This window comes from Leopardus geoffroyi, chromosome C1 (assembly GCF_018350155.1).
Source record: "Leopardus geoffroyi isolate Oge1 chromosome C1, O.geoffroyi_Oge1_pat1.0, whole genome shotgun sequence".
Taxonomy (NCBI): Eukaryota; Metazoa; Chordata; class Mammalia; order Carnivora; family Felidae; genus Leopardus; species Leopardus geoffroyi.
In genome coordinates this window covers 168,121,602-168,145,981 of record NC_059328.1, presented here as the reverse complement: position 1 = coordinate 168,145,981, position 24,380 = coordinate 168,121,602, and the positions used below count along the sequence as shown (strand labels likewise).

Sequence of the window (24,380 nt, the reverse complement as noted above, 5' to 3'; positions counted from 1 at the left end):
CTAAATTGAATTCACATTGAATTTGATAATTCTCTTAAGCATATTAGAATTATTTTTACTGCAACTTATATGGCATAAAAGCAGTTTTTTTCCTTGTAAGTGATTTTGGTTATTTACTATTTTTATACCTAGTTTTTGAAAATATAACACAAAAGCAATGTGTTTGAGTATGAATCAAGATAACTTGTAAATGTGGTGATTAAGCTCTAGATGTCATGATGGGCTCTGGAGCATCTTTATCTCTTCCTGACTTGGGTCAGAGATAAGTGCAAGTAGTTAGCAGTGTAATAAAATTTGTCCACTTTCTATCTATATGTTTGCCTGTTCTGGGCATTTTATATAAATGGAATCATACTGTATGTGGTCTTTTATATCTGACTTCTTCCACTTAGCATAATTCAGAGTTCATCCATGTTGTAGTATATCTCAATACTTTATTCTTTGTAGAATTAAGAGCTATGTCTTTTGTTTATACACAATAGAGTACTGTGAAGTTACTGTAAAAAACTTATTTAAAACAATTATTAAAGTAAGATCCTTTTTTATAAAACATAGTTCAACTATGCTGCACGTTTTTAACCTATTGTGTCTGTTTTATCTCTACAGCTTAGATTTTGAAGAATGTGCTCACAAATTGCTGAAAATGGAGTTTCCTGAAAGCCAAACAGTAAGTTGATGTGTTTTTCTTCTATTAGGAAATAATATAGTTTATAAAAATGTTTAAAGGAGTTCATAGGTTTTATGAATTGAAATAACTCAGTATTGGATATTCTGTTTTTAATGTAGTTATTCTAAAATTTTAAAGTAACTTGAAACTTAGTCCTAGGGTGTTTCATAAGTGCTACTCATTGCAATGAATTAAATGGGCTGCTTAAATGGGATGTGGGGGAAAAAGGAAGAAGTCTGTCAGAACTACTACACATTACATGAGTTTCTGAGTGGTTGCCTATAAATCAAATAGGTGGCCTAAATACAATAAGAAATTTGTTCCTTAGTGAATTGCTTAGCCCATCTACTTAATGTGCTCAAGCATTCTTTTGTGGTAGAAATTATAAAGGTCACCATACATGTTATTACATTACTTTAATTGTATATGGAAGAATCTGTGTCATTTTTTTTCATTCATTAATTCAGCAGTCTATGTTTACCATATACTACATGTCAGACACTCTACAAGGTGTCAGGGATTCAGTGGTCCATAAAGTACATATTAGCCCCCTCTTAGTCCATGGGACTCATAGTCTTATAACTCCCTATACTTCACTGTTCAAAGTATCATGGAACCCTAATGCCAAAGATAGTAAAGACTGGATTGAGTAGATTATCTTGGTTTTTTTTGCTAGTTGCATTCTTGTGTATGTTGCTCCCTGCCCATCTGCATTTTAAATCCTTGGAACCTGAGCCAAGGCTTTTAGGGTTTTGTTCTTCACATCTTGCTTTACATGTGGTAGACCCAGCAGAGATGCCAGAGTGAATATATCAACTGTAGGCAGTTTCGTTTCTAGTTCTAAAAGATCTTGTCTATCTGAGCTGTTACCATTAGGTGTGAGTGCTTTGTCTTAAGGCTTTAAATATGATCTGTTATGGGGATTGGCAGACTGTAGCCCAGGCCCACTGCCCATTTTTGTAAATAAAATTTTAGTGGAATACAGCCATGCCCATTGGTTGGTGGATCGTGTATAGTTGTTTTCACCCTATAGCAGCAGAATTCGCTAGTTGCAACAGAGACCGTATGGCCTCTAAAGCCTAAAATATTTACTATTTGGCCTATGATAGGAAAAGTTTACCAACCTTTGTTCTAGATTATAGATTTCTTCTTGAAATGCCATGGTACGTAATTTTGAGATGAAATTATTTTTTTCAAATTTAAAAAGTTCTTTTTTCCCTCTTAAAGTTTATTTTTTGGTATATTAATAACAGTATACCTATTTGTACCCTGGGTGTACCTGATGTGTCACCATTGAAAGGAAATAAATTAGGGAATTAACCTTTAAAATTATAATTGAAACTGAAATTACTATATGATCTTGTCACATTATTTGAGGAGTATAATTAAGTCTTTATACGTTTTATTAATACTAATTCAGAGGACGGTTGTTCTAGAACTAACCTCAACATATTTTGATAGCATTTGGAAGAATGTCTTAGTACATCTATTTTCATGCACTCAAAAGACTCTCCTGAAATTGCTATAATATTTAATTAAAATGTTAAAATATTTAATTATTCTAAGCCACAGGGAATAACTCTTATAATTGCATTTAGTCTAGGGAAGAAAGTAATTTGTTTTGCAAGTAGCACTGGCTTTATTAGCAATACTATCAGTATATTACTATGTTATATTGTTTAAAACCTGATTAACTGTTATGTTACTGTAAAATACAATGTTGGTAGAAAGAGTTGAAAATGCATTTTAATATCAAATTAACATAATATGGCAGAACTCAGAAAAGCCTTATTTTAACTTTTTACTACTATATTAAAATTTTGACAAAGTACATCTTTTCAGAACTTACACATTGAAAAGCATTTTATTTAATTGAGGTAACTTCTGAGTAATCATAAAAAATAATAATTTAGCTGGGGCGCCTGGGTGGCGCAGTCGGTTAAGCGTCCGACTTCAGCCAGGTCGCGATCTCGCGGTCCGTGAGTTCGAGCCCCGCGTCAGGCTCTGGGCTGATGGCTCAGAGCCTGGAGCCTGTTTCCAATTCTGTGTCTCCCTCTCTCTCTGCCCCTCCCCCGTTCATGCTCTGTCTCTCTCTGTCCCAAAAATAAATAAACGTTGAAAAAAAAAAATAATAATTTAGCAATGTAATGACATCTAAAAATATCCTCATATTGTGAATTAAGGCCTTTGAATAGAGTGTTTTATAAGTAGACTATCAACTTCTAGAGCAGCGTGGTCCAATAGAACTTTCTGCAATGATGAAAATATTTATATTCTACACTGTCTAGTACAGTAGCCACTAGTCACATACGGGTTTTGAGTACTTGAAAATGTGACTAGTGTGACCGAAGAATGGAAATTTTATGTAATGTTAAGTAATGTAACTAATTAGCTACATATAGCTAGGGGCTACCATGCTAGTTGAAAATATAAAGGTAAAATTAAATAGAAGTAAAAATGAACTGAATGGGTATATGTTATATTTTGTAGGCTGGCTTTCCATTTATAGAAAGCAGATATATTACAGTTACTATATTTGGAAAAAATAATTTTTAACTTTTTGATAAATGTCTTGTAGAAAAAGATAATCACTACTACAGCAGTGGTCAGAGAATGAATATATGCCTATTTTCATTTTGTCTCCAATGATGTGTCCATGTTGTCTGAGTTTCATCATCAGTGAAATTGATACAGTTTGAATATTTGGATATTTCATTTGAGTATTTTAAAATTATAAATCATTTCTGATGATGGTATTTCCGGTCCTGGATTTACTCTTGCATTTATTAGTTCAAGAGAATTTTTTTTCCCCCAAATAATTTTTTTTAACGTTTATTCATTTTTTGAGAGCTAGAGAGAGAAAGAATGCTAGTGAGGGAGGGACAGACAGAGAGGGAGACACACAATCTGAAGCAGGCTTCAGGCTCTGAACTGTCAGCACAGAGCCCAACACAAATCCCAAACCCACGAACCAAGAGATCATGACCTGAGCCAAAGTTGGACGCTTAACTGTCTGAGCCACCCAGGCACCCATAGTTCAACAGAATTTTTATACAGGAATTTTCAAAGCACAAAAATAGCTGATTGGCAATATATTATTCCAGCAGTTATGGAATGATTTGATCTATTTGTATAGATTTATCAATAGATCTATATGTATAACATTTATTTTGAGGCTAGCAAATCCAACCACAGAGGTATTTTTTTCTTTATTCTTTTAAATACATTTCTTGTTGGGGCGCCTGGGTGACTCAGCCAGTTAAGCGTCCAACTTCGGCTCAGGTCATGATCTCACAGCTTGCAAGTTCGAGCCCCGCATCAGGCTCTGTGCTGACAGCTCAGAGCCTGGAGCCTGCTTCAGATTCTGTGTCTCCCTCTCTCGTTGCCCCTCCTCTGCTCACATTCTGTCTCTCCCTCTCTCTCAAAAAAATAAACATAAAAAAAATTAAATACATTTTTTCTTTATTAACCAGAATGTCATTTAAGTTAATGTTGTAGCTGTACTTATTTATGCCTAAATAAAGACTCATCTTCTACCTTTTCCATACTAATTAAATATATTCTTAAGAATTGAGTTTAAAGGTGGGGCGCCTGGGTGGCGCAGTCGGTTAAGCGTCCGACTTCAGCCAGGTCACGATCTCGCGGTCCGTGAGTTCGAGCCCCGCGTCAGGCTCTGGGCTGATGGCACAGAGCCTGGAGCCTGTTTCCGATTCTGTGTCTCCCTCTCTCTCTGCCCCTCCCCCGTTCATGCTCTGTCTCTCTCTGTCCCAAAAATAAATAAACGTTGAAAAAAAAAAAAAAATTTAAAGAATTGAGTTTAAAGGTATATAACTAGATTGTCAGGTGGTATATTGATGATCTATATTTTAAAAAATTTTGTGTAGAATCTTTTTAGAATATAGTCTATTCAATCTTTTCTTGGTGTATCTTTTTCATATAGTAGATTTTACTGAAGTGGTTCATACTTAATTTGAATTGAGAATTTTATAATCTAATTAGCATAGATGACCTTGGAAACTGTCAGCCAGACTGAAGGCTTTGAAAAACTATAGGCCTGACATAGATTGAATTTTTTATTTTGTCTTAATAACTTAAGTTCACAAAGCTTAGGAAATTTTGTGTGTTTAAAATCTTATTTAAAAATTCAGGCTGTCTCTATCATATTGATAAATTATAGCATGGATTCATTGTATTTTGAATCATTAATGAATTTTTTTTCCAAATAGAAAGAACTCTGCAACATGATACTTGATTGTTGTGCCCAACAAAGGACCTATGAAAAATTTTTTGGCTTATTAGCTGGGGTGAGTTCCAGCCTCATTTTTCTTGTTGGAATTTAATAGCATCACTAAGGGAATCCTTAACATGAATATTGTGAATTACTGTGTCTTCTTTGTGGTCTGGTCTAATACAATAGCATATCTCTGATAAAATCTCATTGCTCTTCCCTTCCTCAGGTTTCCTACCCTGTGTAGTTTCCTCCTTTCCTACTTCATTTTGTGGTGCCTTAACATTGCATAGGTCTTTTCCAGAACTTTTTGAGATTCTATATGCTTTGTAACAATTTCCCAAAGAGGACAATTAAATGTTGCCTTTTCAAAATCTCAAAGCTGTTTTTGAAGTCAAGTGCATGTTCAGGCAGCACAAATAGATCATGAGTTAAAATAAGTTTTTAAATCTAAACTCTACCCACAGAGAAATATATTTGTATACTATGCAAATGTATGTGTCTATGATAAGATACTTGTATAATTTTGTTTTAGCATATAAATCCCAAGTAAATAGGGATGATATATATTATTCTTTTTTTTTTTTTGAGCATTCTGTCATACAGCACAAAAAGATTGAGTAATGTGATGTATAAAAGATTTACTAATTTTTGATTCAATAAATTTAGGAGGATCTGATATACTCATAATGGTATTGACAGTCAACTTTTAGTAGTACTGACATTCAATTTTTTTTATTTATTAGCGATTTTGCATGCTAAAAAAAGAATACATGGAATCCTTTGAAAGTATATTCAAAGAACAATATGATACCATCCATCGCTTGGAAACAAACAAATTGAGAAATGTTGCTAAGATGTTTGCTCACCTTTTATACACTGATTCACTTCCATGGAGTGTAAGTAGATGGATCGATATTTATACTTCCTTCCTAATCCTGTTACTGTCAAGTAGGTGTTAAGTATAGTATAGCCATACTTTTCCTATGTAGGAAATGTACTTTAAAATGAAATGTATAGTTGGGGTGCCTGGGTGGCTTAGTCGGATAGGCATCCGACTTCAGCTCAGATCATGATCTCACGGTTAGTGAGTTCAAGCCCTGCGTCGGGCTCTGTGCTGACAGCTCGGAGCCTGGAGTCTGCTTCAGATTCTGTGTCTCCCTCTCTCTTTCTGCCCCTCCCCCGGCTCATGCTCTGTCTCTCTCTCAAGAGTAAATAAACATTAAAAAAAAAAAAAAAGATTTAAAATGAAATTTATACCAAACTTTTACTGTAATGGCAGTCTTTGAGGCTATATTCAGATAACATGAGATCGAGAAGCTAAGTAAATAACATGAGTGTTAAGAAATACAACCCGGGGTGATATTAACAGTCCAAACATCACAGTGCTTTTTAAAAGTGATAGCTAGTGGTGTTTTCAGGGAAAACAATAGATTTTTGTCTTCTCTGTGTGTGCACACATGCATGCACACTCATATACCACATACATCTTACTTTGGTGGTCATGTATCATGTAGCCATAGTTATTTAGAACAAGATAAGATATTCTTGATAGAGAAATCTACACTGGATTGGAATTTGAAATGCATTCATGAAGCTGGCATTTACTGTACAACCTCTGTTCATCCAACAACCATTCATTTAGTTACTAGATAAGAGCCTAGTCACTTGAGAGAGATAGTGGGCATCCAGAGTGAATTATTTATGGTCTCTGCTTTCATAAGAAATATATAAGGTAAGGTATGCCCATAGTGCTAATATAAAATAAAAAGTGATAGGTTATGAGAAAAGTGAAATTGAAAGAAGGAAATTACATCCAAGAGGAAAGAAAGAAAAGGATCACACTGTGGAATACCACAACTTGATGATAGAATGAAGCAACAAAGTGAGCTCATAAACATTGGATGGACTGTTGTAATACTGTAGGTACTAAACATGTCTAGCTGTACTAATAGGCATTTTGTGAGCAGACCTAGGAGCCTGATCATAATAATTTTTTTACTTCTTTCTTTTCCCTCCGGGAATGAAAATGAAATCAAGTTTTTAAACAATTGAAGCAAATGGGTTTCTGGAACACAGAACTCATAAAAACTGGAGGTTACTTTTATTTTTATTTGTCCTAAAACCTCTCTCCATGAACCTCCGTTTTTAAGCCTCGATCTTAATATTCAGAACAAGCCATCATTCTTTCTGTCTTTACTCTTGTCGTATATGTCCTATACAAAACTATAGCCTAATGCTCTAAGTGGCAGTTTGACCCAAACCCTTATACATCCATGTTTTGATGAGTGAGTTTTAGGAGCTAGTAATCTTTGCTTCAGCATTATATACTCATGGCAGAATATATCTCTGCTATAAAAAGCACATTACTCAAGAAAGAAAGAACTCTATTTCTGTAGCATCTTAGCATTATGAAAATTAGCATAGAGAGGTAGTCTTAAACTTTGCCAAGAAGTAATACTTACTAGGACAAAGAAAGATATTCACAGATAATTCTTTAGAGATACTTCAAGTTATCAGTGTTGGTCATTTTATCTTTTGAACAAAATAAACTTGTCTTTTTTAATTTTAATTTTCAGGTTCTTGAATGTATAAAGCTGAGTGAGGAAACCACTACATCATCCAGTAGAATTTTTGTTAAAATATTTTTCCAAGAATTGTGTGAATATATGGGTCTTCCTAAACTTAACGCAAGATTAAAGGATGAGTAAGTTTATCGTTATGCACTTTTTATTCTTACTGTACTCAGGAATTTTCCTCCATTTTAGCGACGTAAGTCCACCCTTAGTCGTAAAAACAAGAGGTAAGCCCCTAGGACTTTCTTCATCCGTTAGTTACTACTCTGAATCTCATGTTCTGTGGCACAGGACAACATGTAATTTTAGTGATGGATTTTAGTCCCAGTAGAGACAGCACAGAATTAATGCCTCTTTGAATTTAGTTACAACACACAGGATTATTTTGCATGCCCACTGGAGTTTTCCAATAATGAGTGCTTACAGTTTTATTTTCATTTAAATGCTAATTTTGAACCTTAGAATATTAATTTTTGTGTTATCAGTGGACAATTGTGAATATATACAGATGATTCAGTCATGTAATTGTTCACATTATTACACTGAATTAGGGCTTATTCCAGGACTGTCGTGTAATCCCTATCCCAGTTTTCTTATTTCCTGTATATTCACATTGCCTCCTGCCACTCGCATTGGCTTCTACTGCATTCACACTACTGAAATCATCCTTTCAGATTTCTTAGTGACACTCTGCCAAATCAAGTACTTTTTCTCAGCCCTCACAGCCCTCACTTCCCAGCCTCCCTTAGACAGTTGACCACTTCCTCACTGTGGCTCCTCACTTTCTTGTCATTCTTCCTTACTCTTCATGGTCTCTGCTCTTCAGCCTCCCTCTCCTCTTCGCCACAGTTTCTATTCTGGGCTCAACATGCCCTCTCTGTGCTATTCTGTCTACTCCCCTTGGCTTCAGAGACTTACTTATTGGTCTCCATCTACTTCACCAGGTTTATCTCCCCCCTCTCCACAGCCTGCACCAACATTGCTCCACTTGTTCGTACTTCCTTACCTCCAGAGCTAGAAATATACACTCTTGGTCTATCCATCAGACTCTTCCTCATTCTTATTTGTCAGTTTTTTCTATGAAACGGTTTGTCCTGACTCTGCTGGTTAGTCATTCGGTGTAGCACTCCAAAGGACATGTCCAAACCACCTTGTACTGTTAATGTTTTGTTTGTTCCCCTCCATAGAAATAGTAGTTACATGCAGTCTTCATCCATCACTTCTTCCTTTTGTTGACGATTTTTCCCCAACCCCCAATGCCATGCATAGTGCTGTGCATGCATCCATGTGGATATATGTATACAACAGAGATTTGTTTTTACTTTGCATTATATACATTCACATACTGTGTGTGTGTGCGCGTGTGTTTGTATATGTTGCACAATATGTGTGTGGTGTATAAAAATGTTTTTAAATCCTCTGTTGTATATTTATAGAAATCAAGTATAGTAAATTATGACTTGACCCTATTCATTTCATTTAGATAGCATGTAGTCTAACCTAATAAATGATATAAATCACCTCCTTGATTGTATTTCATTTATTAATTTCGTAATACATAGAAAATCTGAAAAATGACTGTATATGAACTTTGCCTTTTAATCTTCAAGCAATGTGTTGTCTTTTGTTTATTTTTTTCTTCTTTTAGAACCCTACAGCCATTTTTTGAAGGGTTATTACCCCGAGATAATCCAAGAAACACTCGGTTTGCCATCAACTTCTTTACTTCTATAGGACTTGGAGGTTTAACGTAAGGATAATTTTCAGGATTTTTTTTTCATCTTATAAAGCTATCCCACAGTTGCCTTTGGAGCAAAAACTAACAGAGGTTGTATCTTTAATTAGGGATGAATTGCGCGAGCATCTCAAAAATACACCAAAGGTCATTGTGGCACAGAAACCAGACGTTGAGCCAAATAAATCCTCTCCTTCCTCTTCCTCTTCCGCATCCTCATCTTCAGAGTCTGACTCCTCTGCCTCTGAATCGGACAGCAGTGATAGCAGTTCGGAGTCTTCCAGTGAGGAAAGCGATTCTTCATCCAGCAGTAGTCAGAGCTCTGCCTCAGGTACTGAAACTCATTTATAATTGATTGGGCTCTTTTCTAACAAGTATATTGCTGGTGATGTTTACAGTGAGGGAAGAAAATAAGTTGATTGCTTAATTATTTTAGAGTTCAGTTGTTTAAAAGCCACGATTAATAATATAAATGATCATCTGTCACTGCTGGAGTCTGTAGTGAATTACATCATTTATAATGCTAAGATTGGCTGTTGGAATCTTTTTCATAGAAATGAAGATATTTCATTGGTAAATATTTATTTGAATGATGACTGAAATACCATACATTCATAATGCCTGCAGTCCAGCTTACAGCTTTCCTGGTGTTTATATTTTAAATAAATTATAGTTTTTTACTTTAATTAGTGAGGGTTTGTGTTAGTTACTGACACGTGCCATGCATCGAATGCATACATACTTCGCAAGTGTACAGCTCTAGAAATTTTCATGAGAAGAACATATCCATGTGCTAGCTACCCATAACAAGAGTTAATAGCTACTGCCACTCCCCTGTCCACTGCCTCATGTTAGCCACTACTCTCATTTGTGATTCCATAAATTAGTTGTGCCTATTTTTAACTTTATCACTATGTTTTGTGAACTCCTTTGTCTGGCTTATCTTTCACAATTACTTTTGTGAGCTTCATCTGTAATATTGCATTTAATTATAGTTCATTCTTTTTGCTGTATAGTTTTCCACTATATGAGTATGCTACAGTTAGTTTAACATCTCTTTTACTCAGTAACAATTTAGATTTAGAAATATTCCCGTGAATACTCTTATTTACATTTGGTATGTGTATATATACATGTACATATGTATACATATTTATACACGTACATATACATATACACATGTATATATACACATATGCATTTCAGTTGGGTGTGTACTTAGAGATTCACTGCGAATTCCTGGGTTGTAGGTTGTGTGTACGTTTAGCTTCAGTAGATACGGCCAGTTTTGCAAGTGGTTATTTCAGTTTATGCCCCCATCAGCCGTGTATGAGAGCTCTAGTTGACCCCAACCTTGCAACACTTCACTTGGCTATCTTTTTCATTTTAACCATTCTGGTAGATATGTCATGGTATTGCATTGTGGTTTTAATTTGCATTTTCTTGATCGCTAATGAAATTGAGCACTATTTTATATTATTATTGGCCATTTGGGTAGTTTCCTTTTGTTAAACGGCTATTCAAGTCCTTTGCTACCCACTCTTTTTGTTTGTTTTATTGTTATCTTTTTATATAGATTTGTAGGAGTTCTTTAGGTTTTCTGGACATGTATCTTTGGTTGCACATATATATTGCAAATAGTTCCGTTCCATTCTTGTATGTCCAGCCCTGTGTAGCTGCCAGAGCTCTGCTGGTCTCTCTGTCCCTCAGCAGCAGCCCTGAATCAGCAGACAACCTGCAGGGAGCAAGTGGCTATATTATGTCAGCTTACCTCTCTATGGTTCTGCCTTCTCTTCAATCTTGGTCCTTATTCTACATAGAGAAAGTTGAAAAAATAGTACAGAAAATTCCCATATAGCCTTCACCCAGCTTCGCCTAGTGTTAGCATTTTACATAATCATAGTTCAATGATCAAAGCCAGGTAATTAACATTGAAACAACACATTAAACAAACAACAGATCTTATTTGAATTTCACCAGTTTTTCCATTAATGTCCTTTTTCTTGTTCCAGGATCCTACATGCATTTAACTGTATTTCTCCTAAGTCCTCTATAACCTGTTGATAGTTCTTCACAGGCTTTCCTTGTTTTTAAAGGCTTTGATACTTTTGAAGTCCTCTGGTCACTTATTTTTTAGAATGCCCTTCAATATGGAGATCTGTCTGATGTTTTTACATGATTAGATTGAGGTTATGCATTTTTGGACAGAATGTCATAGAAATGATATGTTCTTAGTGCATGTTATCTGGGAGTTCATAATACTGGCATGACATTAACTGATCACTTGGTTAAGTTGATATCTGCTGGATTTCTTTCTGGAAACTCCTTTCTCTGTAAATTAATGTGTTGTAGAGAGATAATTTGTTCAATTTTAGCATCTATCTTTGGACCTCGTCTGCAATACTTAACTGCCGTGGTGTTTGCCGAATGTGATGTTTATGTTTGTCTTTTTTCTTCTACACTTAGTAATTGAATTTCTTCTGTAAGTAAGAGTTGTCCCTCAATCCCCATTTATCTATTAACTGTATATTTCATCAGTCTGGACTCATGGATATTTATCTTATTCTATGAGTTAAAATCCAGTACTATCATTTATTTTGTTCAGATCATTTCAGCTTTGGCAGTTAAGAGCTCCTTCAGGTTAACCCCTGTGTTCTTTCAACATACCCCTATCCTTTTTTTTGAGCACCACCCGTCTTTAGAACATCTCAAGTTGTTTAAGATCTTTATTGCCTCTAAACAGAAGATTTTACATTTTTATCTGGCACTTCTAGTTGTTTTCAGCAGGAGCCCTGGTCTTCCACAGCTTTCTCCATTCTCCCTGGAAGTGGAAATGCTGTAGTAAAGGATTTTCAAATGTGCCATTTTCTGAGGAGGTCTCTGTTGTTTTCCCCAGGGTCAACTCTGCTTTCTTCCATTGTAGCATCTTAGTCTGAATAAGACGTAGTCTGATTGTCCAAAATGCATGTCATTTCTTCTTAACTTCTTAATGCATATTTCAGAGAAGCAGCACTTTTCCCCGTAGTCTTAGTAGGTTGGAATGTTGATCTTTACACTCTGGTTCTCTGGCTTGTGGCACTTGAAAGTGTGTCACGTAATGTGTGGCAGCCAGAATTGTGGGACTCTTGGTGTTTTAAATTATCAGAGTAAGATTCCATTTGTCCACAGGAAGTCTTATTCTTGAATTAAAATATATTAACATTGTTCATTTAATATTCACCTCTTTTAATTCTAAAGAATTTGTTATTTCATGGTTATCTGTTTTGAGAACAGATGAGAACACAGCATGAATTGCTGCAATAAGGGATCTTGCTGATTCAAAATTAATTTGCCTCATCGTACAATTTCAGTAGAGAGTTTTCAGTTTTATTAGTAAAATATTAAACAGCATAAAAGCGGTATGAACTATCCCCAAATTAGAAAATTGTAAAGCAAATGCCAAAGACAGGAGATTGTACGTTGTGGTGGGGCTCGGGTTCTCATGTCAGCAAAGCCCTGAGAGTAGCATAGACTAGGGTCAGAGAGACGTTGATGGAGCACACAGCCAGATGGTTTCTGCTTGGCGAGCTGCTGCTCAGCTGAGCTGCTTGATAGGAGCCAGAGAAATAAATCCTTAGTGGCAAACCAATGGACTGTGCCAAGGGTAGGCATTTGGCAGAAGAAATACAGGTTGGTACGGTGAGATTTGGGTGGAGATAGGACGAAGGTGGACACTTCTCTTCCATATTTTCTTCTTTCTGTATGTATATGAATTTGGCAGAAATTTTGGTCGTCTCAGCACCTTTGATTTATGTACCCAAAAGAAATCACACAGATAAAGTGATTAAATTTGTTTTATACCTTAAAATTTCACTGTGATTATTTAACATTTATATTTGTGATTCTATCAGATTAAATTGTTCTAGGCCTTTTCAGAAGAGTTTTCTCAGAAATCAAGCCTTCATGGCTCTCATAAAGCCTGTGATTATGTCATAACATCACTTCTCTTTCTGGTGTAGGTAGTGCTTCTCTGATAGCAGAACTGTTGTTTTTTGTAGGAAGAGGTTTTTATTTGAAAAATATGTATTCATGCTGTTAAGCAAACTAGTCATCCCTTTCCCCTTTAAGGGGGATATTGCTGGCATGTATTTTGATTATTAACATAACCAGATCTGACACAGTACTTTACTTTATATGACATAATGCACATGGGCTGAAATTTCTGTTTTTGAATAAAATTTGTAATGGAAATATACCATGCTAGTCACCTTATAAAAAAAATTTACATTTGCTGTAGTTCATTTAAAGTTTCCGTTTACTGCTTTGAGTCTAAGGATCAAAACAGTACTTTGGTAACTAATGGTGATATGTCGTATATTCTTAAAATTATGCATCTCGTGAAATATTGTCATTAGACTTTCCGTTCAATCAATTTACTTTTGCATCCAGTTTATCTGAATTAATAAGCCTGCAATGGACCAATAAATGTCATAATAAACGTCATTGTTAAATTATGAAATTAAAGATTAAAATAAAAGCTAACTATTTCATTTTACATGTGCAGCTAAAGATAAAAGAAAAAAGGGACAAGGGAACACCAGAAGTAAAGAAGTAGATAAATTGATCAGGAAACAACACACACATGATAGGAAACAAGAAGAAAGAAGACTGGAGCAAAGGCATCAGGAAATAAGGACTGAAAGAGAAAGGAGGTCAGAAAAACATAAAGATAAAAATTCAAGAGAGCCAAACTGGAGAAATCCCGTAACAAAATACAGTGCAGACAGAGGTGTCCCTGCTGAACGAAATAGTTACAGTAGAATCATGAATGACAGAGACCAAGAAATGCACACAGATTTGGAAAATAAGCATGGTGATCCCAAAAAGAAGAGAGGAGAGAGAAGAAATTCTTTTTCCGAAAATGAGCACAGGCACCGAAATAAGGACAGTGAACATTTTACAAGAAAAGATAGGTCAAAGTCAAGAGAAAAGAACAGAAAACATTCGGGTTCTAGAAGTGATGAGGATAGATGTCAGAATGGTGCTGAGAAGCGATGGGAAAAATCGAGCAGACACTCTGAACCCTCCAGAGAATCCAGGAAACATCCGGACCGGCGAAGAGAAAAGTCTCCAACAAAGCAAAAAAAGTAATGCTACAAAATTACAGAAACTGAACTTGCCTTATATTCAGTTGAAACAAATTATTTTTTACATTAACGAACTTTATAGAGAATTCTTGTATAAAGTACTGGTTTGTATTTGTACATTTAAAATTTTTTCATTTTAAACATGTTTTATAATTGATACATCTCAAGGCCCTCCACATAAAATTATTTGAAAAGTTTCACCAGAGAGGGATGTAATCTTGCTTATATTTTGTTAATAAAATGATCAAATGCTCATTGAATCAGTGATTTTTTTTCATTGACAAAATTTTTTTTTCCTGATGTTTCCAATTGTTTACATAACTATTATATGAATTAGTAGTGGCTTTTTTAAATAGATATAACTAGAGACCAAAATAGATGAACCATTTCCATGTAACGTTTTTGCTTTGTTATGAGATGCTATGAACCTCTTTTAGGAGTCACCCTTTTTTAAAAACGAATTATTTCAAGTCTCATATTACATCTTGAACAAGATAGGTATGTGTAATTTTTTTTAACAGGTGTTTTCATGAAGCTATGGGTATGTTAGTCTTTTAAACAGATACACAGTTATATTATTTATATTTAGGACTTCTCTGTTTAATAACATTTCTTCTCTCTGGACTGCTAGATTAACATTTAATTGAAATTCTTTGTGATTAGTGCATTTTCTGAGCCTTGACATTATATTGTTGTTGGTGAGTTAACGTGTATTTAACTTTTAATTTAGATTAACGGGTTGTTGGAAAACATAGTCATGAGAAATGTGAACAGCTTAACTGAAATAATTCCACTTTTTTATAAGAATTTTAAAGGTTTCCATCATTGTAACTCTCACCAATTAATATGTGGCCATATTATTTATTACTTTTGGAATAAAATACTGCCTCTGAAATTTTAGATTTACCTGCATTTAACCCTACTTACCAAATAGACAACTTGTGCTTGTTCACTTTTAAAGTACATAAAATCCATTTTAGCTGATGTCTGGTTTCAAGAGTAATGGGACCACCATCTTTAATGTTTGACTTTCAGGCATTTTCTGATTCAAAATGTTTTCTATTTTGTTCAAAAACTGGAGTATAAGTAACAATAAAGTCCATGTAAATAAATAAACATTATCCTCTCCTCCTCCTATCCTCCTGCCCCGCAAAAACAAAACAAAACAAAAAAAATATTAATTGACTATGGCAGCCTGCAAAAATTCTTTTTAGCACTTTCTCCTCCTGTGGTGGTTAGAAGATGCTGAGTTGTCATTAGAAGGTACTGTCATGGACACCGTGCATTTTACAGAACTATGAAGCTCAGCAAATTGGATTTAAGGAACACATAGCGCTGTGAGCCCTAAAGGAAATAAATGAGGGTTTATTTTTGTAACTGAACCCTAAACTTGGGGGATGGTAAAAAGGAAAAAAAAAATGGACTAAAAATTTTAGCTTTTTTTTCTTCACTTTAAGTTTAAAATTTCTAAATGTAAAAATAGGAAACCATTCTTTTTATTGAGTAGTAAGGACCTTAAAGAGTTATTAAAGTAGATAATTTTTTAAACATAATATTTATTGGGCTTCTATTATGTGCCCAGCCCTGTTCTAGGAACTAGAAATAAAGCCATGAGGAAAACAAAGTCTCAGTTCTCACTGGGGTTCGGACTATAGTTGGTAGGGAGAAGAGGTCATGATACTAGCGGGTGGTTGGTAATTTTCCATAGGAAAGTCATAGATCTTTGATAGGGTGACTTTGCCCAGATTGTTAAAGGAAGAAGGTACGTGTAGATTGCTATGGGGAGGAACGTAAGCAAAAAGAACTGCTTGGGTATAGATGTTTCTTTATAACAAATATTGTCTGGAAATTTATGTTAACATTTCCTATTCAACTAGTTGGATTTTTTTTTCCTCCTCACTATTTTATTTACTTTTTTTTTTTTAATATTTATTTTTGAGGTGGAGAATGCGCAAGCAAGGGAGGGACAGAGAGAGAGGGAGACAGGATCTCAAGGCAGGGCCCAATGCAGGGCTTGAACCCATCAAGATCATAACCTGAGCCAAAGTTGGTCACTTAACTGAGCCACCCAGGCACCCCTATTTTATTTACTTTTAACAAAAGCAGTGAACAGAATACCTAACTATCTTTAAGCAGATGTATTTGAGTGTAACTGAGTCCCATCAGGGCACAGTGAATGGGAGTCAAGGGGACAGAACGGTACTGTTGTCTTCACAGTGCATTTCTACAGCATCAAATACGGTATGCTTACATGCAAACTCTGCCATTCACTCTTGTTCTTTTAATATGTGGACAAGAAACATGTTGACTATGTTTGCCATTTCTGACTTTTTACTTCTTAGGATTAGCTTTTTTTTTTTAAGGATCGGCTATGACCTATATATTTTGCATGCATTACTCACTGTTTTTCTGTTTCTCAACTTGTTGCATCCAGGGTTTCTCTGTCGCTAGTATGTCCCTAATGACCTACGCCCATGGTCATCCCTTTATGTTACTTCAGAATCCATACCATCTCTCAATCTCTTCTTCAAGCATCACACTTTGACCACTGCCCATCCTGCTCACCTGCTTTACTAGTGCTCTTCTAGGAATCTTTTCATTTCATCGAAACTTCAGATGTATTGACTTTGTGAAAATTTCTCATTGCTCTTCTAGTTTTTCACTTGCTTGTAGGAAAAGATTCAGGTTCATATTGAGTGACTTATTACCATTTCACTTGAAAACTGGCTAACTGCATGTTTCAGTCTCACTAGGCTTTTATCTGACTTATGCCACCTGCTGGCTGTTGACTTTTGTGCAGGTCCTTTGACCTTTGTGTCTCCATTTTCTCATTTGTACAACAGTATAATAGTGCCTCCCTTAAGTAATGAAGATCTCTGTGACATGAACAGGTCATAGACCTAAGTGCTCGGTGTACTATCTTTATTGTTATTTTTGTCACTAATGCTGACATAGTACCACTAGACCAGGAATTGCCAACTCAACACAAACAAGACCAGTCAGATTGGGGAGTGGAGCCCCTTAAAGGCAGCAACGGTTACTCTGTTCCAGTTGTGCTTTTAAAAAAGAAGTCCAGGGACACCTGGGTGGCTCAGTCAGTTAAGCGTCTGACTTCGGCTCAGGTCGTGATCTCATGGTTTGTGAGTTCGAGCCCCATGTCGGGCTCTGTGCTAACAGCTCAGAGCCTGGAGCCTGCTTCGAATTCTGTGTCTCCCTCTCTCTCTATCCCTCCCTGACTAGTGCTCTGTCTCTCTCTGTCTTTCAAAAATAAATAAATGTAAAAAGAAAAAAAAAATCTTTTAAAAAGAAGTCCAGGGCGCCTGGGTGGCTCAGTTGGTTAAGCGTTGGACTTCGACTCAGGTCATGATCTTACAGTTGGTGAGTTCAAGCCCCCTGTCGGGCTCTGTGCTGATAGCTCAGCCTGGAGCCAGCTTTGGATTCTGTGTCTCCTTATTTCTCTGCCCCTCTGCCACTTGCACTGTTTCTGTCTCTGTCTCTGTCTCTCTCTCAAAAATAAACATTAAAAAAAATTTTTTAAGAAGTCCAAAGACTGACAAATCTGCCAGATTCTCAAGAGAATTAAAGAATTAAGATTTTTACATAGCTTCTGATTTTTAAATGTTGAAAATGATTTATTTTTAAGTTTAAAACAGCCCAAAGTTATTTTATTAAAACTCCGCACATTATGATCCCTTTGGGTGAATTAGCTTTTGAGTAGCTAGTTTGTAACTCTATACCCTCAAAAGCTATTATTTAATCTTGAAATGACACTATTTGTTACACCAACCTCATCACTCTTTTACTTTCTGCTCATAATAGTGGGAGAAGTCTTCTGTCATCTTTCGTGAGAAAACTCATTTACTTTGCTAACCTCAGCAGTCCCGTCTTGCTCTAAAACTTTAGCTGAGTTTTAGTTCTGCACTTCATTGGCCTACTCCTCATATTTCATGGATCCAAAATACAATTCATTTTTCCTCAGAGCCACATCTTCTCTCACTTAGCTGCAGTCAATTCCACATATCTCCCATTTTTGAATTTTCAAAGCTGGTCCCCTCTCCCCAGATCACCAAATTCTATCAGTATTGCTTTTGGAAATCTTTGGCATATGTCACTGTCTTCCCACCCAGAATGCCACCACCACCATAGTTCTGGCCCTTTGTATGTTGTGGCCTGACTTAATTTATTCATCATCCTACTGTGCTCCAAGTACTGTTCCGAGGAGATAGCAAAGAGCAAACAGGACCTGTTTTCAATTGAACCTAAGTCCTTGCAGGGGAAAACAAAATAAAGTTTAAAAAGTAAAAACTCACACTTTGAAAAATGTTAGCTATTCAGAAAGGCCAAAAGAATAGTACAGTGACCACCTATGCGCTATCTACCTCAATTCTGAATTCAGTAATCTAAAGTATTATTTCCATCCTGTCACTTCTTTGTACTTTGAAGTTCAATGACTCCTCTAGCCTAGAGGATAAATGTAAATTCCCAGCCTGTTACTCTGGTTTCCTTAAAGTTCAAGTTCAACCTGTCTTTCTTAATGTGTGTTCTAGAAGCTGCCATCCTTTGAGCACTACTTTGGGGCAGGCAGTTTAGAATCCCTAAGTTTCACATCAACAACTGTAAGGTAAGAAGATATCCCAGTTTTACAGCTTGCACACTGGTGTCTACCCAGCTGAGGTGTGGCAAGGCCAGGACTCCACCCATTGCTTTATCTCACATGACTGGTGAAAGATTTTTTTCTTAAGGCTACCCTACCACACAAACCCTGCAATAGCTGGGCTGCTTATTTACTGTCCTGAAAAGACACTGCTGTTTCTCTCATTTCTGAATTTTTGCCTCCTTTCTACCCTCCACCTGAAATTTATCCTTCTTCTATTCACCTACCCAAGATTCAGCATACATCCACCTTGCTATTGATGTGAAAGTTGCTCTGATGTAGAACCCAACAATGGCTTTTCCTTCTATATCGTTCGATGCAATTCAAGGCACATGCAGTAAAGAGCGTGTGATTAGCACCTGTATATTGTACTGCGAGATCACTTTTATTTTTTATCTTACCCCCTTAGATAATACATTAATCAGCCATGAGTTTTGTGTTAAATATTGCCTTTCTGTCTGCACCTTGTATAGACCAGAGCTTCTTAACCTCAGTAGTATTGACATTTGGGGTCACTTAATTATTGTGGGGGCTGTCCTGCACATTGTACAATGTTTACCAGTATCCCTGGCCTTAGCTGCTAGATGCCAGTAACACCAATCTCCCAGTCAATAACAGTCAAAAATGTTTCCAGACACTGCCAAAATGCCCTCCAAGGTAATGTCGTCCCTAGCTGACCACCACAGCCATAGACCTAGCACTTAGGAACTACCCTTCAAGTGGATCACAATAATAGTGCTTATTCTGGGAACATCACTGTGCCCAGTCATATGAAGCTGTGTCTTACTGTTCTGTCCTCTACTTTTTGTAAGGGTAAGATTTGTTTTAAATGAGTATTTAATACTCATTTAATAGAGTAATGGACAGCAATGTTCCAATTGTTTTTGTTTGAGCAAAATACCATATCATTTTAGGGAAGACATTCTTGTTGACATTGTAAGAGGGAGTTTTTTGCAAACGGATGCATGATTCTTAGCCTGTTAATAAGATTGTCTCCTATAGGTTCTGGTTTCTCACTGTAACTGTTTTTTAGAACCAATACATTTTAGGAATGGAAAATAACCAGCTGTGACCATTGTATTATTTTTAATCCTATAATAGAGAATTAGATTATCCAATAACCAAACACCTCAATTTTTGATCAAACACTTCAGTGACCATCAAATGGTTGCTAAAGTGAATTAACTAGTCATTTAATCAGTAATTTCATGCATCATAAGACCTAAAAGATTGGGAAAATGGGATTTAATCTCCTACGAGTTAGAGTCCCTCCGGGAAAAGATCCTGAAACAAGTATCTGGTATGAATTAAGAGTCCTTATGAGTCCCATACTTTATATAACACCTTGTTTTGTTTAACCAGAGATTGTCCCTTCCCCAACAGTTTTTATGATGAATACATGTGAAGTCCCTTTGAAGGCTGTACTCAGCATTTGCAATTTTTGTCTGAGGATTATTCCTTCTCTCTGATCAGATAATTCTGAGAACCTGCCAATAAAAGCACTCCTTTACCTGGCCATACAGAGGACCCAATCCCCTGAGCAATGTAATGGTTTCAGGAATGAGCATGTGACCTGAACTGATCTACCCAGAATCTTTCCCCAGTAGTTCTGCAGTTTGGGGCGTGAAACACAGGGCCATGTCTAAAGGCACACAGAGCAAGAAGGCTGTTTATTGAAGCTGGAGCATCCATGGTCCTGGGGAAACAGCCAATCTGCAGTAGAAAGGAGCAGTGCATCTCAAAAACAAGCAGCCCCCAGATGGAGGAGGAGACAATTCTGTTTGAGTCCCTAATTAATTGAAATGTGGCTGAAGCTAAACTCTGTTTTATGAGCCAGTGAATCCTTTTTCTATTTAAGCTACTTGATCTGGATTTATACCACTTGCACTAGAAACATCTGTATTAATTCAGGGTGATTCCTGTTGATGAACAGGATGGAGTCATTTGGATGGTAAGGGCAGCTATTCCCACCTCACCATATTTGTGCTTACCTACTTTTACTCGAAGAAAGATAGAAGGAAATAAATATATACCCAATAAAGATGTCCTGCGGAAAAAATACAACAAAGTGCCTTTGGGTGGCTCTTAGTACTTTATAGAAACATCTAAGTGAGTGATTTAAATTAGGTTAATTTTATTACTAGTGATTTTAAATGAGGTTAATTTTAAATGAGGTTAATTTTGGGGCGCCTGGGTGGCGCAGTCGGTTAAGCGTCCGACTTCAGCCAGGTCACGATCTCGCAGTCCGTGAGTTTGAGCCCCGCATCAGGCTCTGGGCTGATGGCTCAGAGCCTGGAGCCTGTTTCCGATTCTGTGTCTCCCTCTCTCTCTGCCCCTCCCCCGTTCATGCTCTGTCTCTCTCTGTCCCAAAAATAAATAAACGTTGAAAAAAAAAAAATTTTAAATGAGGTTAATTTTATTACTGATGATCTATTTTTGTCGATAACAGAACCTCACTTTTCCCATAGCACTCTTTGTGGGCTCTAAAATGTATTGTACAGATGTAACAATTCAATTCACAAACAAAAATTGGTTTCATATTACCACTGAAAAGGACTAACTGCAGCTATTTTGAGAGCTATAATACCTCCTTTAAGCCACAAAGATACTTTACCTTAACAACTAATGTATTCTCCTGATCATTTACAGTATGAAATACTGAACAGTAAGGACACTGCAAACACTTGCAATCCTCTTACACAATATAAAGGCAGTCTGAAAATCCCATTATATACAAATACCTGCAGACTCTTCCTTCAAATACAAAATGTGAAAGTAAATATTGCCACCATTCCTCAAGTTTTGAGAATAATTTTGTTTGTGTCCTTAACAGTATTTTTTGTCTAAAAAGGGAGAAAACGAAATTCTTATGGGTAGTTTTCCGAAGAGAGAAAAGAGAAGAGGATAAATTGTATTTGTGGCTCATGAAAGATCCCGCATTGCTCACCTAGGCTAGCGGCAAGTATTGGAGAAGTGGTAAGAGAGGTGAGAGGCGCCGGGGAGGAGCCAGGAGTTGCCGATAAAAAAGTCCTCAACTGTACATACTTCTCAGAGGTCAGAAGTTCAATTATACATTCCTTTGTAGCCCCAGGTTCAAATCTAAAAATCTCTTGCAGATGCTCAATGATTAACAAGCAGGGAAACAGAATATTTTGGTTTATTTGCTAGGCAGAATAATTTGATAAACTTAAGATTCCTGCGATTTTGTGAAGTTTTAAATGAAGAATCAACTACTGTTAGCCCAATTGGAGTCCAAACATAACTATTTTAGAGTAGAGCAAGAGAAAGTAGGAGACAAGAACATATTAGCTTAAAATCTAGGACACCAAAATGAAGGTAAAATTTATGCATAACATCAAATTAAAGGAAAAATGCACAGAGGCAGAGGGAGTATAAATGAGTAAAAATTACTTTAGAAAATTGTTTGACAGCATCCGCTAAACTTGAACGTACATGCTTCCTATCAGCCGGCAATTCCACTACTAGGCGTTCAATAGTGCATAGTAGAACACTACCCGTTAAATGAGGGGAGGTTGGTAAAAGGGTACAACCTTTCCATTATAAGATGAATAAGGGGAAGATCTAATATATAACATGGTGACTATAGTTGATAACACTGTATTCTATCATTGAAATTTGTAAAAAGCAGAACATAAATGTTCTCACACAAAAAAGTGAGAAGTGAGGTGATAGATGGGAGAAAACTCACAATGTATATATACATCAAATCATTTTGTGTACTTTAAATATCTTACAATTTTATTTGTCAATTATACTTCAATTAAGCTGGAAAAAAAAAAAACACTGCATGTTGGGTACCTACTTACACAAACAGTAAGAACAGTGAACTTTTAAAATCTTTTTTCTTCCCAACAGAAATATGTACATATGTGCACCAAAAGATGTGTAAAAGAATGTTCAGAATAGCATTATTCTTAATGCAAAAAATTGGAAACAACTCAAATGTCCAACAACTGTAGAATGGATAATAAATTAGTAGTTTATTCATGCAATGGGATACTGTACAGAAATGAAAATAAAACCATAGGTATGTCCAATATCATAGATAAAACAAGAGAGCATATACTTTGGGATGTCTGGGAGGCTCAGGTGGTTAAATACCTACTCTTGATCTCAGCTCAGGTCTTGATCTCAGGGTCATGAGTTCAAGCCCCATGTTAAGCTCTGTGCTGAGCATAGAGCCTACTTTAAAAAAAAAAAAAGGCACATATGTTGAACAAAATAAGTCAAATTCAAAGGAGCACATGTTGTATGTTCTGGACAGTATGAAGTAGGAAAGCAGGCAAAACAATCTAGTGAGGATAGTGGTTACTCTGGGGGAGGAGAGTGGAGTATGTTGAGAGAAAGGATAAATGGGACTATGGGGATGCTGGTATTGTTCTAATCCCAAACATAGGTGTTAGTTACACAATGTCTTTATTTTGTGCCAGTGCATTGACTGATAAATGCTTAGGATTTGCATACTTTCTTTTCAGTAGCAAAAGCAAGTTAAAAGAAAAAAGATACAGGTGTGTAAAATCTCCTATAGTAAACTGTGATTTGACCTTCTTTCCAATTCAAATGCAGTTGGAATTATTGCCTCATGTAAACGGTAACCAAAGGTGTGTGATGTGGGAGACTGCACCATGGCCATTTCTCTAATCCCTTTCCTGGTGCCACTTATCATTAAGAGGTATATTCTTATTACTGCACTGTTGAAACCAAATGAGATACCCAACACTGAAGCTGAGTTTTTAATCTGAATCCTAGTTCAAATTTTGGCCTGCTCATGATAGGAATCTATTTTTACACCTCTGTGAGAGGTTTGCATGTGGGTATATGACTTGCTTTGGCCAAGAGATCATTAGCACACATGATGCACAGGGAAGCTTGAATAGTCTTATGCATTGGGGCTTGTCCTCTCTGATGCTAGAAATCTTTCCTTTACCAAGTGCATGAGCCCATGCTAAGCTTGCTGGATCATGAGTGGCTGTGGCCATGCCATTAGCTGACACCGAGCCAATTGCCACATATAAAAAAAAGCACCCGCACCCCTCCAGACCAAACTGGCTGCCAAGCACCAAATGGGAGTGGGCCCTGACCTGGCTGGCACAGACCAGGAGGCAACCCTCAGAGCTTTAAGAATTAATAAATGTTTCCTCCTTAAGTCATTGGATTTAGAGTAGTTTGCTACACAACAAAAGCTAACTGATATGCACAGTAATGACCCCTGAACTTTTTGCACAGCAATTAATATAATACCTACCACATAAAACTAATATGCACTTAACAGATGTTCTTAATAATGATGGAGATTTCTTCTCATTCTTCCTTTCCCCCTGAATAGTTTCACAACATAAACGTAATTATTAAAATATTTTCAATGTTTGTTAC

The 24,380-nt window shown here is 36.3% G+C and overlaps 1 protein-coding gene across 3 annotated transcripts in view; it reads left to right on the top strand.

The window, feature by feature from the left end:
• CWC22 (CWC22 spliceosome associated protein homolog) overlaps positions 1–14,592 on the top strand; it is a 57,585-nt gene extending 42,993 nt beyond the window's left edge. For all 3 annotated transcript variants that reach the window (XM_045480392.1, XM_045480393.1, XM_045480391.1), the window contains 7 exons: positions 607–667; positions 4,894–4,971; positions 5,642–5,794; positions 7,475–7,602; positions 9,120–9,221; positions 9,317–9,537; positions 13,750–14,592. In XM_045480392.1, coding sequence (XP_045336348.1) covers positions 607–667; positions 4,894–4,971; positions 5,642–5,794; positions 7,475–7,602; positions 9,120–9,221; positions 9,317–9,537; positions 13,750–14,336 — 1,330 coding nt within the window. In that variant the 3' untranslated portion in view covers positions 14,337–14,592. The remainder of the gene's footprint in view (positions 1–606; positions 668–4,893; positions 4,972–5,641; positions 5,795–7,474; positions 7,603–9,119; positions 9,222–9,316; positions 9,538–13,749) is intronic.
• Positions 14,593–24,380: the final 9,788 nt, after the last annotated feature.